The sequence below is a fragment of the Lynx canadensis genome, chromosome A2, assembly GCF_007474595.2.
Source record: "Lynx canadensis isolate LIC74 chromosome A2, mLynCan4.pri.v2, whole genome shotgun sequence".
NCBI lineage: Eukaryota > Metazoa > Chordata > Mammalia > Carnivora > Felidae > Lynx > Lynx canadensis.
The window spans coordinates 126,275,856-126,294,078 of record NC_044304.2 but is presented as its reverse complement, the minus strand read 5'-3'; the positions used below and the strand labels follow the sequence as shown (position 1 = coordinate 126,294,078).

General features: G+C 38.5%; 2 protein-coding genes across 2 annotated transcripts in view; one reads left to right on the top strand and one right to left on the bottom strand.

The window, feature by feature from the left end:
• The window catches only part of ANLN (anillin actin binding protein), a 47,335-nt gene extending 36,738 nt beyond the window's left edge, over positions 1–10,597 (bottom strand). The window contains 4 exon segments of the mRNA XM_030308228.1: positions 1,940–2,254; positions 3,745–3,789; positions 3,792–3,897; positions 10,522–10,597. Coding sequence (XP_030164088.1) covers positions 1,940–2,254; positions 3,745–3,789; positions 3,792–3,897; positions 10,522–10,539 — 484 coding nt within the window. The 5' untranslated portion in view covers positions 10,540–10,597.
• The window catches only part of KIAA0895 (KIAA0895 ortholog), a 73,311-nt gene continuing 65,579 nt past the window's right edge, over positions 10,492–18,223 (top strand). The window contains exons 1-2 of the mRNA XM_030308227.1: positions 10,492–10,605; positions 17,477–17,546. Coding sequence (XP_030164087.1) covers positions 10,492–10,605; positions 17,477–17,546 — 184 coding nt within the window. The remainder of the gene's footprint in view (positions 10,606–17,476; positions 17,547–18,223) is intronic.

Sequence of the window (18,223 nt, the reverse complement as noted above, 5' to 3'; positions counted from 1 at the left end):
AATACCTCCTACAAAACAGAAATGGGACATCCTTGTGTTTAGGAACATGTACCAGTTAGCCTCCTTGGGCACTGTAAAGCATGGTGAGCCCTGCCCACTACTAAGATAAATAGGCATAACAGACAATATGGAACATCTGTACTCTGTTACATGCCCCAAAATACCAAGTAGGTCAGGGCACCTGGGTGGCTCAGTTGGTTAAGTGGCTGACTTCAGTTCAGGTCATGGTTGCGTGCTTCGTGACTTTGAGCTCCATGTCAGGCTCTGTGCTGACAGCTCAGAGCCTGGAGCCTGCTTTGCCTTCTGTGTCTCTCCCTCTCTCTGCTCCTCCCCTTCTCCCCACCCCCCAAAATAAATAAACATTAAAAAAAAAAAAAAGCTAAAAGTCATCAGGTAAGTTATAGCAGGCAAGAGTTGAGCGCTAGAGTCAAACTACTGAGCTTGGAATTTTAGCTTCTAATTCTAGGCAGGCCCCTTGCTCTCTCCAAACCCAGTTTCCTCTTCGATACCATGAACATAAAAGTGGGATGTATGTCATTAGATTTCTATAGGAATTAAATGCTATATTAGAACAAATAATGTTTAGAATGCCTAGCACTTTACACAGTATTTGCTCTTGGAATTACCATCACTGCCAAAAAGAATAACTTTAAATGCTCTACTGTCCAATACTTATCAAAATTTCAGACAAAAAGAATTAATATTTACGAAAGACTGCCTAAATCTGTGTAATGCATCCATTTCTTCAAGTCACTTGGTCTCAATTCTGTCTACGCATCAGAGTAACATACAGAGCTTAAAAAAAAAAAAAAAAGACAAAAGCACACCCCAGGGCTCCACCACACTCCTGAGATTCTAATCCAACAGTCCAAATGTTTCCGTTACACGGATCCAGGCCGAAAGCCAAAGCTAGAGGAACATTTCCTTGGGTAAGGCCCAGTTGCCAGTGAGCTGTCCACCTGTACTGTGCTGGCTCTCTTTGCAACTGTGCTTACTGAACTGAGCTTGGAGCCAGGCCGCCTGCCTACCTTGAAAAACCTTACACATTTACTACCTTCTGCAGAGTCATCTTTCAGGACCCAGGAAAGAAAGTTCTCTTGGGTCTTAGTTCCGGCCATGGTTCTGCTTTCATCTTGTAAACAAACACCAGTCACGTAACTGATGGTGTTTCACCTCTTTGCATGGGCTGCTAGTAAGTTCAGAACTCTGGCAAGTGAGATGGACCTTAAAGCCTGTATTTAATAAAATAATTTTACCCTTCCCTTCTTTGTTTTTCCTTCCCTTCACCCTGGAATTTCCTTATTTTTCTTGTTTTGTAATATAGTTGTTTTTGTAAGTCATCTCAAGGCTTTTTTTTTTTGTAAGAAGATAGGAGACAAAATTGATCATAGAACACATAATCCTGCTGCATGACGGCTAATTTGATGTGACACTCTCCATCTGAGTATGAGCCCAGGTCACTTCACTGGGTCCCAGCACCTTAGCGTAACATGCTTTATAGGTGCTCAGTAAGTGTGTAAGTGTTCTCTCCCCTCTATTAAATAGTACTGCATACTTTAGCCACTCAAATTTATTTAATTAGTTAATCCATCAAATGAGATTTCTTGCATATAGAGCTGAAGATCAGCAAGGCTAATAATGCCAAGGTAAGTTTGTTCTCTATTGTTTTTAATTGAAAATATAAGATGATTCTGTCATAAGACCACGCTTTTGTGAGCTGGTCTAAGAACCTCATCAGCACCCACTTCAATGAGAACACCACCAACTTATAAATATGCTATTGATATACAAACCATTTGTAGGCAACAGATACTCAGGAGATAGATAAAACAGAAGCGTTTATCTTTCATGTGTTAACCAATAAATCAGATTTTCAACCTACCAAGTTGAGTCTTCTTGAAACAGATTTGAAGGACCATGCCATCCCTCTAATTCATACCTGTCATGTCATTATTATCCCAATGGCGCCGCTGCTCCGCCAGTCTTTGCATTCGTGTTTTCACTGAGGAGCCTGCCCTCACTTCCAGTCTTGAGTTAAGCCCTGTCCTCACGCCCGGCAGCGGTGCTGGGACAGCCTCGGCATCACTGACAGGAGCTGGTGTCTGTGGCTGCGCCCGAGGAGGCAGAGGACTTGGAGGACAGGCTTTTGCAGAAGCTGACTCTACTGGCTTTTCATTTTCCAAGTTAGAAACTTCTACTTCAGCGTTGTCAGAACAGCGTTTTTTTGATGGTGATGGTTTTGTACAAGATTTCTCTAGATTAAAAAGGACACCCCCCCCAAAAAAAAAACATTCAGAAGTCCGCAATTTCTCATAGCCTAAAAAACTTGCAGTAGGTACGTGACAAATTATTTTAAAAACATCATGTTTCTCTAGACTCTTTAAATGATTTTCCTTGCAACAAGAAATATGTAAAATTCTACTTTTAGTGACTTAGAAATCTGATATGAAAGATTTCTTTTTCAGCAAACATATAATTTCTAGTTTAAAACACCTGAATGAAAAGATATTCAAATAATATTCTCCAGACATATGCCTGATACTTTATGTAGTCTTAAGACGCTAGGAAATAAAAAGTGCATACACATATAATAAGCAAATGTTTTGAATGATTTCAAAGATCACACAGCCCAATTACCTCATTTTTAGATAAGGAAAACCAAATGCAGAGCAATTATGTTACCTGCCTAAAGCAACACAGCTAAGGGTAGAAATAGGCTTTCTGTTTTTAAAACAATCTTTCGTGAACCATACCATATACATGCAATATATATATATCATACATGCAATATATATATATATACAATAAATACCATGTATTCTGACATATAGGTCACATATGTGTAATATATACCATGCATGTGTAACAAATCACGTGTGTAATATGTATACCATATATATGTGATATATATGGTATTCCTTCCTTCAAAATGTATAAACATATGAAAATAAATTCCTATTCTATGGTTAGCTTACAAAGTAACTGTGAGCCTGTTCCATGCCCCCATCTCTTGTAATATTGATTTTGCCTTCTGTAATGCTCTTTTTCTATTTGTATTTTTAAATTTATACTAAGGAAAATTATTATCTCCAGACTATTCCACACGCTAGGAAAACACTAAAGCAGCCAGCTTACTGATGCAGGCTGGGGATGCCAGGATTTAGGAAAGAATAAGTTAAATTTCTAGGTGAGTTTAGGTTTGTTATTTGTGTGTATTTATTTGTTTTGTTTAATTCACTAGGTTCTTAAATTAACAACCTATACATCGAGCCTAGCTCTAGAGAGCTGGTTCAACTGACAGAGGATGAGAATACTCACTAAATATCAAGCATCTGTGAGCAGGTAAGCCTTTCGCTGCCCTACTCATGCCAGAGACACTATCTGAACTGGGTGGTCAGCTATTCTGGCATCGTTGGGATGGATAAAGTCCATGCCACCACTGTGTAATTAAGTGTTCCCCTGCTCCTTTACTTTTCTTCCCTTGGGGGTTTTAAATAACCTTAGGTTGAGGAAAATAAAGTTCAACCAATTAATTTGAAGTATTTATTAGATACTCTGCTCTGGCCTGGTAGTTCTAGGCCTAATATAACAGACCTAAAATAGAACAGAAGGCTGATCTTTCCCCAGAGGCTATTATATATTTGTCTCCCAAAGACCTTGGTTTTTCTACATGCACAATAAAATGTTTGGGGCTGATCTCCTTTAAAAGATGCAAATTTTACTTTTCCCCACAAAGTCTTTTACCTTCACTACCAGGTAGAGGCTGTTGGTTACTTGCTTCAGAAAGTGCTCTCTGGTTCTCTAGCATGCATGGCAGACCTTGCTGCTGCTGGTGGGCCTCTCAGCCATCTTTCTCTGAAGATTCTCTCGCCTGGCACGGGTTCGTTCAAGCAGTTTCTACATATATAATATATCAGCATTAAAACACAAGTTTAGGTCAAAAGTTCACAAAACTTGAGGCCCTTCTAAAATCACTAATTGCCATGTAGGATAACAGTTAAATACATTTTCAAAAATGGGATCCTAAGTAAATAATTTAAAATTCACCAAAGAAGCACCCCAATGTCAAAATCATTACATGGGTGCCTGGGGGCTCGGTCCAATAAGTGTCCAACTCCTGATTTCAGCTCAGGTCACGATCTCACGGTTCATGCGTTTGAGCCCCACGTCAAGCTCCGCATTGACATTGAAGGGCCTCCTTGAGATTCTCTCTTTCTCTCCCTCTCTCTCTGCCCTCCCTGCCTGCTCCTCTCCTCTCTCCTTGAAAATAAACACTAATTTTTTTTTTACTATTACAGGTGTAATATGATAAAATGTGTAAAGTTGGTTTATGAGATTTAAAATAACCAGAAATTTTTTCTGCTTTTCATCAAAAGGTAGAATCTATTTCCACACCCTCAAACTGGGCTGGCCTTATGATTTACTTTGACCAACAGAATGTGGCAGAAGTGATACGGCATGACTTCCAACCACAGGCCCCAGAGGTCTTGTGGTTTCTCTTGTGCACTCCTCTTGGACGGTGCCATGAGGTGTAGAGACACCTGCCCAAGACTGCACAAGCCTGCTAGAGACACCTGGCCCAGCTGAGAGCTGGCATCAACCACCGGACTGATGAGTAAGGCCACGTTAGAGCATCCAGTCCCAGCTAATTTGCCAGATCACTGCAGACTCCTGTATGACCTCTGGGGACACCACCAGAAGCACAGCCTAGCTGAGCCCAACACAAATTGCTGAGCCACTGAATCAGGAACTAACGTGGTGGTTGTTTTAAGCACTTTGGTAGGGAGAATAACAGTCCCCAAAGATGTTCATTTCCTAATTCCCTGAACCTGTGAATGTATTACTTTACTTGACAAAAGGGGCTTGGCGGATGTGATGAAGAATCTTGAGATGAAAAGATTATCCTGCATTATTTAGGTGGGCCTAATGTAATCACAATTGTCCTTCTGAGAGAAAAGTCAGGAAGGTCAGAGAAGATGTGACAACAGAAGCAGAGCTTGGAGTGATGCGATTGGTGGCTCTGGAGATAGAGGAAGGGGCTACAAGCCAAAAAATGCAGGTGGCCTCTAGAAGTTAGAAAAGGTAAGGAAACAGATTCTCCTCTAGAGCCTCCAGAAGGAACACAATCCTGCCAACACCTTGATCTTAACCCTGTAAAATCCATCAACCTTATGATCTTCAGAAGATAATAACTATATGTGATTTTAAGCCACTAAGAGTATGATAATTTGTTACAGCAACAAAGCTAATACAGCCACTAAGATTTGGTATAATGGTAAACAGCAAGAGATAATGGACATATTTAGTTCTTTGAAAACCTGACATTTCCTAAGATGACAGGAAAAAAAAAAAAAAAGCCAAGCTAAAAAAATCCCACATTTTATTTAATTGAATATCAGTACATAATAAAATAATCTTGAGTTGATATCTTAACCATTCCATAAAATCAGGATTACTCTTTTCTTACCCTGAATCAATTAATGCTTCTATTTGAAACAGTGTAGTTGAACAAACACAAGATCCTATAAAACAATTCTTTCTCTTTCAAAAGTATACAACTAAAGGAGATATGAGGGGCGCCTGGGTGGCGCAGTCGGTTAAGCGTCCGACTTCAGCCAGGTCACGATCTCGCGGTCCGTGAGTTCGAGCCCCGCGTCGGGCTCTGGGCTGATGGCTCGGAGCCTGGAGCCTGTTTCCGATTCTGTGTCTCCCTCTCTCTCTGCCCCTCCCCCATTCATGCTCTGTCTCTCTCTGTCCCAAAAATAAATAAACGTTGAAAAAAAAAAATTAAAAAAAATAAAATAAAATAAAGGAGATATGAGAATTATTGGCTGGAGTTTATACACTGCCCTGCACACACAGATACAGTAGTTAGCACAGACTAAGGAATTACACTCCCATTTGACCTTTTTAATTGCTTAATTAAAAATAGAATAATTATTCTTTAAAATTCCTCTGAGTGAGGCGCCTGGGTGGCTCAGTTGCTTAAGTGCCGAGCTTTGGCTCAGGTCATGATCTCAGTTAGTGAGTTTGAACCCCGTGTTGGTCTCTGTGCTGACAGCTCAGAGCCTGGAGCCTGCTTCAGATTCTGTATTTCCCTGTCTCTCTACCCCACTCATGTTCTCTCTCTCTCTCTCTCAAAAATAAATAAACATTAAAAAAGATTAAAATTCCTCTGAATGTGCAAAAGAAATGGAGCTAAATTTAGAGGAAGGCACAACTCTCCACTTTTCTTAGGAATGATTTCTCATTCAAAGAGTGACACTAAACCTAAATGCTGTATCACTGAAAGTAATTTATGAACCAAATGCCTTCCAAAACACAAGACATTTACCCTTTAAATAAAAGTCTTCAACAAACTCAAAAGCAGTATTGTTACACCAATTCATATATATATATATATATATATATATATATATATATATATATTTTCCCCCATAATAAAATATATCACTCCCCAGATAAAAAAACTAGCCTAATTTTCTTCGTTCATGTACATGTTCACATTCCATTCCCGTCAGAATACTTGTGAGTCAGTATGTTTTCAGTTACTATGAGCAAGAGGTTGGTCACAAAAGAATGCAGCTCTGCCATTCAAACATATACAAGTACTCTATTGTCTACATTAGATTCAAAGATTTCAAAATCTATTAAAATAGGTAAGCAGAAGTTCCCTAATCCATAAAATAAAGGCCAAAGATTAATTTAAAAGAAATGTATCTAAGGAACAAAAACTCAACAGCTCAATAAATCTAAGTCCCTATAATAATGCATCAGGAATCCAAGGGTTCTTTATTTATAAAGTATATTCCTTCAAATATCACACCTCCTGCTTTAAATAATAAAGGCATTAAAAAAAACTGCAATAACTAATGAAACCAGGAAATAAGACATCCCATGTGGATGAATCTAAAATAACTGAAGCTTGCAGTCCTTAAGCAATTTCTGCCACACATACACCTCAAATCGTTAGACAAAAATCTTTTTAGGAGGTATTGCTTATTTCCCTGCCTTCTTAAACAAGAGGCTCAATATAAGCTAACTCATTATTTTCAATATGCTCTAGCAGCATCCTTTCCGAGGTCAATACAGAGATTTTCATTTAATTCTGAAAAATAAGAGAAATTCCATCCAGACTAGTAACAGCATGTTCATTTATTTATTGCACAAGAGAAGATGTTTTACAGGGTATTTTAACTGTAGCTTTTCTCTTTTAAGGGTCCTACACAGAAAGCTCTGACTCAGCACGGCCAGCCATGGGGTTCCCCATGACGGTCTTAGGGAATGGCATCCCCCGTGAGATCTTCAAACTAAGAGGCTAACGCTAATGTTATGAGCATTAAGTTTATGGTTTTACATTCACCTAATGGCAAGCACAACAGCACCAATATTTATGTAAGTACTTTCAGTGTCTGCACACAAAATCTCATTTCATTTTCAAAATTTTGCTTGGCAGGTTCTGTCTTTACTACTGTTTTCACAGATGAAGGAACCCAGGCACAGGTTAAAAAACAAGCCATAAGTCTCATAGCTAAGTGGTAAGGCAGGATTCAAACCCAGACTCCAGAGTTTGAGCTCTTAACCACTTGGCTATAAACTGTCTTTTGATTAAACCCAATGACTCTTTTTTAAGAACTTATTGTCAGGAGCACTAACTTCATATCAACATAACTTTTTAAACGTTATTAGCTGATCATAATAATAAACAATAAACATCTGCCTTAACTGCTTGTTCATCCATGAACCAAGATGGCTTCTTTATTTCTGGTTCTTCCAGGAAGAATATAGAAAGACATTGCCCTGTGGACCCTGCCTAGATCCTGATTCAAACAAACTGCAAAACCATGACACTTAAGGAAATCTGAATATTGACAGAATATTTGATGATATTAAGGAATTGTTGATTTTTTAGGTATGATAATGGCACTATGATTTTTTTAAGTCCTTAGTGTTTAATGATATATATATATGTATATGTGTATATATATATATATATACACACACACATATATATGTGTGTGTGTGTGTGTGTGTATGAAATTATATAATCTCTAGAATTTGCTTCCAAATAATTCAGTGGGAGGGATTAGAGGGGAGTACAGTGAAACAATACAGTCGTGTGTTGCTGGGTGATGAATCCATGAGGAATCATTACACTTGAGTAATTGGAAATTTTCTACAAGAAAGGAAAGAATATGGCTAAAATGTTCTAATAGTTACTGTTGTACATAGTTATTTGTTTGTAAAATAATTTGCACTGAATGGCTCTCTTTATTATTTCAGCAGAATGTTATTGGATGTGCTTGATGTTAGGGAAACATCCCTCTGAATAGGAAAGAACAGGCCTGCATTCATGAAGCTCACATTCTGGCAGGAAATATATTCAACAGGTAAGAACAGTGCAGGGAGAGCACTGCAAAAGGTGATCTGCCCCCTGAAGAAGGGAAATCCAAGTCCGAGCTGGAGGTTACATCAGTTTGCCAGGTGGAAGAGACAGGGAGAGGAAGAGTGTGCCAAACAGCACTGGTGACAGCAGGGAGAAGCAATGCACAACAGCCTTGTTTTAGAAAAGAAACTTTAGGATGGTTGTGGCTTTCTCAACCAGTTATCAATAGAATTAGCCCTAATGCCCTGACATGAATGTAATGAATTAACATTTCTCCTATGCTTATAGGATGGCATGGTGATGAATCACCTTTGGGAAAATTAACAAAATAGCCTCTCAAATCATTTTCTGTGTTCTGTGGTTCTGATAAAGAACTCTGGTTGAGAAAGTCATTTTAACTTAGTTTCAGTCCTTTTCAGACAAAGAACTGCACCAGTTCACTTCCCTGTGCAAGAATGTTATGAATGCTATAATTAAGCACCTAGTCCCTGAAACCATTTCAAATAGTACCCTCATTACCAATTAAGGAAAACAGTCAAAGCTGTTTATTCCAACTGCAACTGATCTGACTTTTCATAATATAAACCATACATATTTCTGAGCACACTCTAAAACAAAAGGTTTGTTTCAAATAAAAGTTTCTTTCAACTGAAATTTGCACTAGCTTAAGAATGACATTGTTAAGTAAAATGAAGTACAATTTTCAGCCAACTTTCAAAATGCTTTGTTCCTGTCAGTTACTTAGGAGACTAACAGGAATATTCAAGACACATAGGGCTAATTTTTTAAGGAAGACTATTCTATATTACTAACAAAATAATCTATCCTTTTTAACTTCAAAGTATGAGAAAAATACATACTGCATGATCAGCCTTATTTTTTAAGGCTCATACAAAAATGTGTTCTGGGTTTTCTGTCAGATCTTTAAGTAAGTTTAACAAATTAATGTGTTTTCCCTAGATGATTGAGAATTTGAAACAAAAATAAATACTGTTATGTTTGAATACAAGTAAACTGTAATTGTGGAAACTTTATCTTAAGATTTATGGAATTGTAAATATAGGTTCCCCCCAAAAAAGTATTTCTACTCTCCATAGCATTTAAGTTTTGAATGTAGTGTAGAGACATCTTTAGGCCCACTCTGCAGCAACACAAAAAAATAGCAGTTTGAAACTTGCACAACCTAAAGGAACAGGAACTGTCCTGTAAGAAAAGGGAGTGGATAAGTGGTCTACACTAAACTGCTGAGTGTGTCCATGTACATTCTTAACAAGATTGACCAAAGCTAGAGAAATAATTGACACATGATGTAATTAATCCATATTCGATTTCCAAAGGACAAAAGAGAAGTTAAAAACTATCACTGTAATGTTATGCTCCAAAAACACACACAGAGTTTTATTTCTTTTCTCTGGTTTTTTACATTGTCGGCTATTAATTTTGTTTGTATATATTCGGCCAGCACTTTTTCCTTTCCATCCAAGTGTCAATCTCGGGGATTAAATTTCTTCCCTATTTAGCTGAGCAATCAAATCTGAAGAATGTATTCACTTTATAGGAACGGATGCAATGGTTTCAGTATTGGCTTATTTAACATTTTGCCGTCATTTCATTAACAGGATCTTTTACACGCATAACACCTCTGCGGGCGACCTGAACCCCGCAAATCACATTCCATTTGCAGGCGGCGACTGCACACAGCACTGAGTCATTCGGACACCCGACTCCACCCTACACCTTATCCTCGCTTTCCCTTCCAGCAGGGCCAGTTCCGTCCAGGCCCCAACCTCACTCTCGGAAGGGACGGGGCTCCACTTCACAGGGCGTTACAACAATCGGGGCTGGCAGAGGGCTCTCCGGTAACGCCTAAAAGGACAGACTCAAAACGTCCCTCCCTGAGCTTCACTGCCGGACAGCAACAAGTAAACCGCGGACGAACAGCAGCCGCACAGTAGGCGACGTGCGCCCTCCAGCCCCTTCTCTCCCACGGTTCTCCCAGCCGCGTCCCACACACACACGCTGCGCACGCGCGCGCACGCGCCCTCGGCCCGGTGGGCCCAGAGGTCGGCAAAGGTGGGAAGGGTGGGTAGGGGCCGAGAGCGGGGATGGCTGGCTGCGCCCGCAAATTTTCTCACCTCGGTAAACGGGTCCATCGCCCCGGAGTTCGCGTGTTGATTGCGAGACGACGGAAACGGTGGTTCAAATTCAGAAAAAGAAAAGTGAGTCCCGATTCCGTGTGTCACTTGAAGAGAACCAGAAGGCCGGGGCGGGGAGAACTCTCCCAAACTACTCTCCTCTATCCCTCAGCCTCCAGTGTCAGATTCGGCCTCCTGCGGCCGTTCAAATTTGAATTTCAGCGCCCGTACAGCGCGCCTGCGCGCGGGGCGGAGAGGACACGCCTCGGCCCGCCCCGGCTCTCCGTCACGTGGCTTTGACGGGCGCGGAGGTTCCCATGGGTGGCTGGCTTTTTCTCAGTCACACCCCAGCCCTGGAGGCCGGGATGCGGCAGGAGGTGCGGCTCCGCTCCAGCCGTCCTCCGGCCGTCCTCCAGCCGCCTCGGGACCGAAGCCCCACCCCCAACGCTCGCACAAGCCATCCTGTTTAAGCTGATCTCTTGGAACCCGTGGTACTTGGACTTTCTTGCCTTCCTTCCTTCTTTAATATAGGATTAAGAGCCCTTGTGTTTGAAATCCCACTGTCCTTTTGGCCTTCTGTAGCTTGCTTTCCGCTCGCCTTCACGTCACCCTGATGGAGACTGCAAGCTTGCCCTCATGAGGGCCCTAGTGGGTCCTCAAACACTTGGGGCTAATGATCAGTGACCCACCCACCTGGGGCCCTGAAGACCTTTCTTATTGGGAAAATAACATTAACAGACTGTGTGTGAGAAGTTCATACACAGAACTCCTGTCTGCCTTCCTATTTGTTATATTAGAGCAGGCATGATCTCGAAGAGGGGCAGAGGGAGACAGAAATCTTGAGGCTCCATACTCAATGGAGAGCCAGACATAGGCGCTGGACCTTAAGACCCTGGGATCTGACCTGAGCAGAAATCAAGAGTCAGATGCTCAATCTCAATCGTCTGAGCCACCCAGTAGCTTCCTATTTTAAATTCCATCTAAATTTATACAGCGTTAGAGCTGGAAGGATTGAGAAGCCATCCACCTTAATCCTTTTACAGCCAAGAGCAAGGAGACCCTGAGACAAGTAACTCTTGTCCAGGAGAAATGAAAATCCCATTCTCAGCCCATGGTACCCTTTCCACCAGGAGATCAAACTGTGTCTCAACAATTAATCTTTACAGATTACTCAGAATTGTAAAATACGTTATATAATTACTGCATCAGATTCCTTTCTTATTTAGCAAGTCTGCTCAAGGGCTTGTGAAGACAACAGTTCTCGACTTGTTCAGCTGAAAAGCAACACCATGTAGATTACGGAGTCATTTACAGAGTGACTGCCTAAAGGCTGAACAAACCAAAACTATTCCTTCCAAGTTAGATGTTTTGGTATATTTAATAACACTTCCATCTTAGCATTCAGTAGACATTACAAACAGTATTTCACTAATAATCTCTCTGAATTTTGATGCTATAGGTTGGAGTAAAAAGAATTCTGAGTGTAGAGTAGGAAGAAATTGCTTGGGGTCTTGGCTCCTATAGGACCATGTGATCTTAGGCAAATCATTTAACCCAATATTCTTTTAAACCTTTTTGGGAAGTAATGGGCCTTTTAAAAATACAAGTAAAGCTGACCCTCTACCTAGAAAAATGACCATTTAATCATAAAGTATTTGACATAGAATTTCGTGAACATCACAAAGCCCAACCAGGGGCTCAAACCCATGAACCATGAGATCATGACCTGAGCTAAAATCCTGCACTTAATCGACTTAGCCACCCAGGCGCCCTTCCAAGTTAGTAACTTCTGCTTTAGTCTCTCTGGATTTTGATTTACTCATCTGTAAAACAGGAATAATCAACTGCGCTGCCTTCCTCAGAGTTGTCAGGAAGATCAGATGAAAAATTGAGAGTTCCAAAAGTATTCTGTAATAAGGCACCACCCAAGTGTTTAGTGTATCAAATTATTAATATTTAACTCCAAATATGCTACTTATGCTCCAAAGTAAAAATGTTTGAATTTTTCTCACTGCTCGACAGGAAAGGGGTGTGTGTGTGTGTGTGTGTGTGTGTGTGTGTGTGTGTGTGTGTGTGTGTTGGAGAAGAGGGAGAAGAGTGTGTGGTTTAAACAACATTGGAAAAGAAGTCATTAGAAATTTACGTAGTCTTTGTGCCTTCCAGCCTTGGCTTCTGTGAGGCTTAGATTCTTTATAACCAGATTCTAGTCAAGACTAAAAAAGATGCATAAAGCACATAGTGCAATATAACTACTCCAAATATTAGTTTATCTTTCTTCGTGTCTTTTAATCTTTACACTGATGACGATTGATGATGACAGCAACCACCACAATAGTTACAACTTGTTAAGCACCTACCAGCTACCAGAAGCTGTGCTAGATACTCAAGTCTACTCTTCCTAGAGTACAGCGACTGTTACCTAACATGTCACCTTTTTTCCATTCTTACCCCCTGGTAGTTCATTCTTCAGTTTATAAGCTAGAATTACTTTTCTTCTTTTAAAACTTGTGTTATAAAATATTTCTAGGGGCGCCTGGGTGGCGCAGTCGGTTAAGCGTCCGACTTCAGCCAGGTCACGATCTCGCGGTCCGTGAGTTCGAGCCCCGCATCAGGCTCTGGGCTGATGGCTCGGAGCCTGGAGCCTGTTTCCGATTCTGTGTCTCCCTCTCTCTCTGCCCCTCCCCCGTTCATGCTCTGTCTCTCTCTGTCCCAAAAATAAATAAAAACGTTGAAAAAAAAAAATTTAAAACTTGTGTTATAAAATATTTCCAGTTTACAAAAAAGTGATGAATAAAACAGATGACTATGTACCCACCACCTAGCTTAAAGAAATATATAATCCTATACTTGAAGTCTCCTGTGTGTCCCTTCTTAATTCCATTCACTTTCCGCTCCCCAGGGACAAAACTATCCTGATTTTAATGTTTTTCACTCCCACGAAATGTATGTACTTTTATTATATCTACATATATATCCATAACAATATATTGTTTTACATAAATTTTTTAACTATATCTTTCTGCAATTGTTTATTTTTCTGCTCAGTATCCTTTTTATGAGATTCATGTCAGTAATAGCTGCACTTCATTGATTTTCACTGCTGTATTATATTGTATGAATATACTTGCAATTTGTGTATCCATTATCCTGTTAATGGATGTTTAGCTCATTTCAAATATTTCATCCCAAAGATTCTGTGATGCCATAAATATTTTTTAATGTTGTATTTTTATTTATTTTTGAGAGAGAGAGAGCTGGGGAAGGTCAGACAGAGAGGGAGACAGAGACTCTCAGCGCAGAGCCCAATGCAGGGCTTGATCTCATGAACCATGAGATCATGACCTGAGCTGAAATCAAGAGTCAGACACTTAACTGACTGAACCACCCATGCACCACAATGCCATAAATTTTTTATGTCTCCTTATATACACATGCAAAATTTTATCTAGAGTAATATACCTAGGAATTAGAGGATCATTTCAATAAATGTTTCAATATTATTGCCAGATATTAAAAATAAATTACTGTTCAAAATTATTGTCACAATTTTTAACTTCAGTCGGCAGTGCATGAGCATGCCTACTACTGCAGGGCCTCCCTAACTGTCAGATACTTTTTAGATTTTGCCATTCTAGTCTGTATTCACTTTTCCTATCACTCCTGATCTTGACCATTATTTCATGTGTTTCTTGGCTTTTCAGTTTTCCTTTTCTGTGAATTTCAACTCTATGTCCTTTGCCATACAGCTATTTGATTTTTTCTTGTTGATTCATAGGTCCCCCACCTTGGATAAAGAGATTATTTTTTTAATCTAATAATTTATTTATTTTTTATAATTTACATCCAAGTTAGTTAGCATATGGTACAACAATGATTTCAGGAGTAGATTCCTTGATGCCCCTTACCCATTTAGCCCATCACCCCTCCCACAACCCCTCCAGCAACCCTGTGTTTGTTCTCTATATTTAAGAGTCTCTTATGTTTTGTCTCCCTCCTTGTTTTTATATTATTTTTGCTTCCCTTCCCTTGTGCTCATCTGTTTTGTATCTTAAAGTCCTCATATGAGTGAAGTCATATGATATTTGTCTTTCTCTGACTAATTTCACTTAGAATAATACCCTCTGGTTCCATCCACATAGTTGCAAATGGAAAGATTTCATTCTTTTTGACTGCTGAGTAATACTCCATGTGTATATATACCACATCTTCTTTATCCATCCATCCATCAATGGGCATTTGGGCTCTTTCCATACTTTGGCTATTGTTGATAGTGCTGCTATAAACATTGGGGTGCATGTGCGCCTTCAAAACAGCACACCTGTATCCCTTGGATAAAAACGTAGTAGTGCAATTGCTGGGTCATAGGGTAGTTCTATTTTTAATTTTTTGAGGAACCTCCATACTGTTTTCCAGAGTGGCTGCACCAGTTTGCATTCCCACCAGCAGTGCAAAAGAGATCCTCTTTCTCCACATCCTCGCGAACATCTGTTGTTGCCTTGATTCATAGGCTTTTTGTTGTTTGTTTAGTATTTTCTGGAAAAATAACTCTTTTTGGCTTGTTAATATCTTTTCCTCACTTATGGCTCATCTTTGCACTTTAGGATATCTTGGATGTACATAAATGTTTAATATTAATGTAATTAGATATATATTTTCATTTGGGCTTATGCTTTTTGGTCTCAAGAAATCCTTCCCTACTCTGTGGTTATAAAGATGTTCTCCCATATTTTCTTCTAAAAAGTATTGTTTTCATCATTTTGTCTTTAAATTATCTAGATTGATTTTTTTTTTAATGTGGATAACCAAAAGTCTTAGCCCATTCTTAATTATTTGCCCGTTCTTTCCCCACTGACCTATAATGCCACTCTTGTAATATATCAGCTTTTTATGGAGATGTAGGTCTATTTTGGAGCACTTTATTCTCTTCTACTAGTTTGGCTATTTCTCTCCCAGTATCAAACTGTCTTAATTGTAAGTGTTGATATCTGGTAGATAAGTTAAAAATTAACTTGGCTTGGCTAATTGATTTGGCTAATTTGGCCCCTTGTTATTACATATACATTTTATGATCAGATTGTCAAGCTCCACAAAGAGAAAAAAAAAGTCCTCTTGAGGGGTGCCTGGGTGGCTTAGTCGGTTAAGCATCTGACTTCGGCTCAGGTCATGATCTTGCAGTTTGTAAGTTCGAGCCTCACATCAGGTTCTATGCTGACAACTTGGAGCCTGGAGCCTGCTTCAGATTCTGTGCCTCCCTCTCTCTCTCTCTGTACCACACCCCGCCTCTCAAAAATACATTAAAGAAAAACAATTTAAAAAAGATCCTCTTGAGATTTTTATTGGAATTGTACAGAATTTATCACATATTTTGGAGAGAATTGACATCTTTGTGTTATTGAGCCTTTCTATTTGTGAACATGGTAGATCTTCATTAATTTAGGCCTACTTTAATATTCTCCAAAAATGTTTATAATGTGCTTCCATACAAAAATTTAAACTGATTGATTGATTTATTCCTTTGTATTGTTGTAGTTGCTACTTTCACATATAATATCTTTTTAACTATTTTTAAACTACTACTGGTATATAGGAACATAAAAGATGATTGCAAATTTACTCAACTATCTTATTAGTTTTAGTAATTTATTTATAAAGGGATTTTAATGTAAATTATGCATTGTTAATTCCTTATGCAGAGCTAGTTTGTATCTTCCATTGCAATAATAGAATAATATCCAAATTCTTTATCATATCTACTAAGCCCTAAATAATCTGGACTCTGCTTGCCCTTCCTAATATCCACAAATATCACAATACTTTCCCTTTTTTTCACTAGGCTCTAACCTCATAGTTCTTTTCTGTGGGGAAAAAAAAAAGACCAAATTCCTTTCTTTTTCAAGAACTTTCGACGTCTTAGAAACTCCTCCTCTAGATCTACCCATATCTGGCTCCTGGCTCCTCATTAATTAAATGAGTGTGAGCTGGAATGTACTACCTCCTCAAAGATTTCCCTGATTTGGTGGCCACACCCTTCCTCTCTGCCTCACCCCAGTCACTTTCCATCCTATTACTCTGATTTATTTTCTCCATTGCATTTACCACTTTTGTGGAATTATTTTTGTTATGTATTTATGTTTATTATCTGCCTCTCCTACTAGAGGGTAAGCTATGGAGTGTCAGGGACATGTCTTGTTTATAGCACCTTCTGGGAATATGAGTTCAGTAGATATTAAATTATTGAGTAGAAAATAACTATTATTCCTACTTTAGATATAGGGAAACTGAGATACAAAGTGGTCAGACCATCACCTAATAATTTGAACTAGATCTGCCTGACTTCAAATGCTAGTTGTTTATACTTTTGACATTTCAGTTTATGTATTTATTTTGGTCACTAAAGACACAATAATGATTTAAATGTGCCCTTGAGCTATGTCTAAAGTCCTGAAAAATAGTAACCATGGTTTTCTCTTGGAATTTCTTTCTTTAAATAAAAAAATTCATTTTAACTATTAAGTTAAAGAAGTAAAGAAAAGAAATGCATGCTGTAATCACATGATTATTAGTAGTTAGACTATACAGTTTGGCCTAAATTATGTAAATATTTTAAAAATCATCAGAAGTGTCTTCCCTGTGAAAACTGCAACCTCTCAAGTTAGTTAGGTAAAGATCACGGCTTATTACATTTATGTAAGAATAGAATCAAGGCATTGTAGATTAAAGGTAATACAAGTAAATGAGTATTTGCTCCTTCTAAGATCCTTTTCAACAAAAGAAATGTTATGTGTGTCACAGATAAAATTGATAGAGGGCTAAAAACACAAAAATTTGAAAGCATTTACTCAATAAAGACACTCTAAATATTGTATATTTACAGTTACTATTTCAAAACACATTCACACACATTCTCATTTCATTCACAAATGATACAATGATGTAAATATTCTTATTTTTACAGGGAGAGAAAAGGCCAAGGTCTAACCACAAGGCAGTGGCAAGAAGGATTAAAGTCAAGTTCTCTACTTCAGGTTATCTGGCTGAAGGGCCACTTCTTTTACGCATTTATTATAATGAAGAAATAAGAACAAAGGATGTTATACATGTTACTGGAAAGGGCTGTTTTAGTTGTTATGAACCCTGCTATTTAGTTGTTATGGCCCCTAGCGTCACATTTTAATGGTTCTTAGTATCAGGTTTTTTTTCTTTTCTAATTTAATTAATGAAAATGTTTCATATTCCAAAGTGAGGGAAAACAAATTGTGCTTTCTGAACATATTGTATTGTTTTTAAAACCCAGTGGAACTACAGACATATTTTCTTCACTCAATAGATTATTCTCAAAATTTACACAGCTTTAATCTCCTTTTTTACTTTTCCAAGTGGTGAATAAGGATATGAAAAGAATTAATATCTAAAGGACTATAGCAAATCTTTCATTAAGAGGAAGAACTCTTTTATGTACTTATCACATTATAATTTATATATTGATAATTTTACATTTCCATACCTAGACTTTTTAAGTTATATTCAGAGAACCAATATTTAAATTTTTAAATGGTGCATATTAAAGAAAAGCAGTTATTAAATATTACAAAGTAGCAGAAGCCAATGCTTCTTAAACATCAAAATCTCTCTATTGAACATGAAAAATTAAATTTGATACGAGGAGATTCATTGTACTCCATTGATGTCTGTCCTGAGCTTC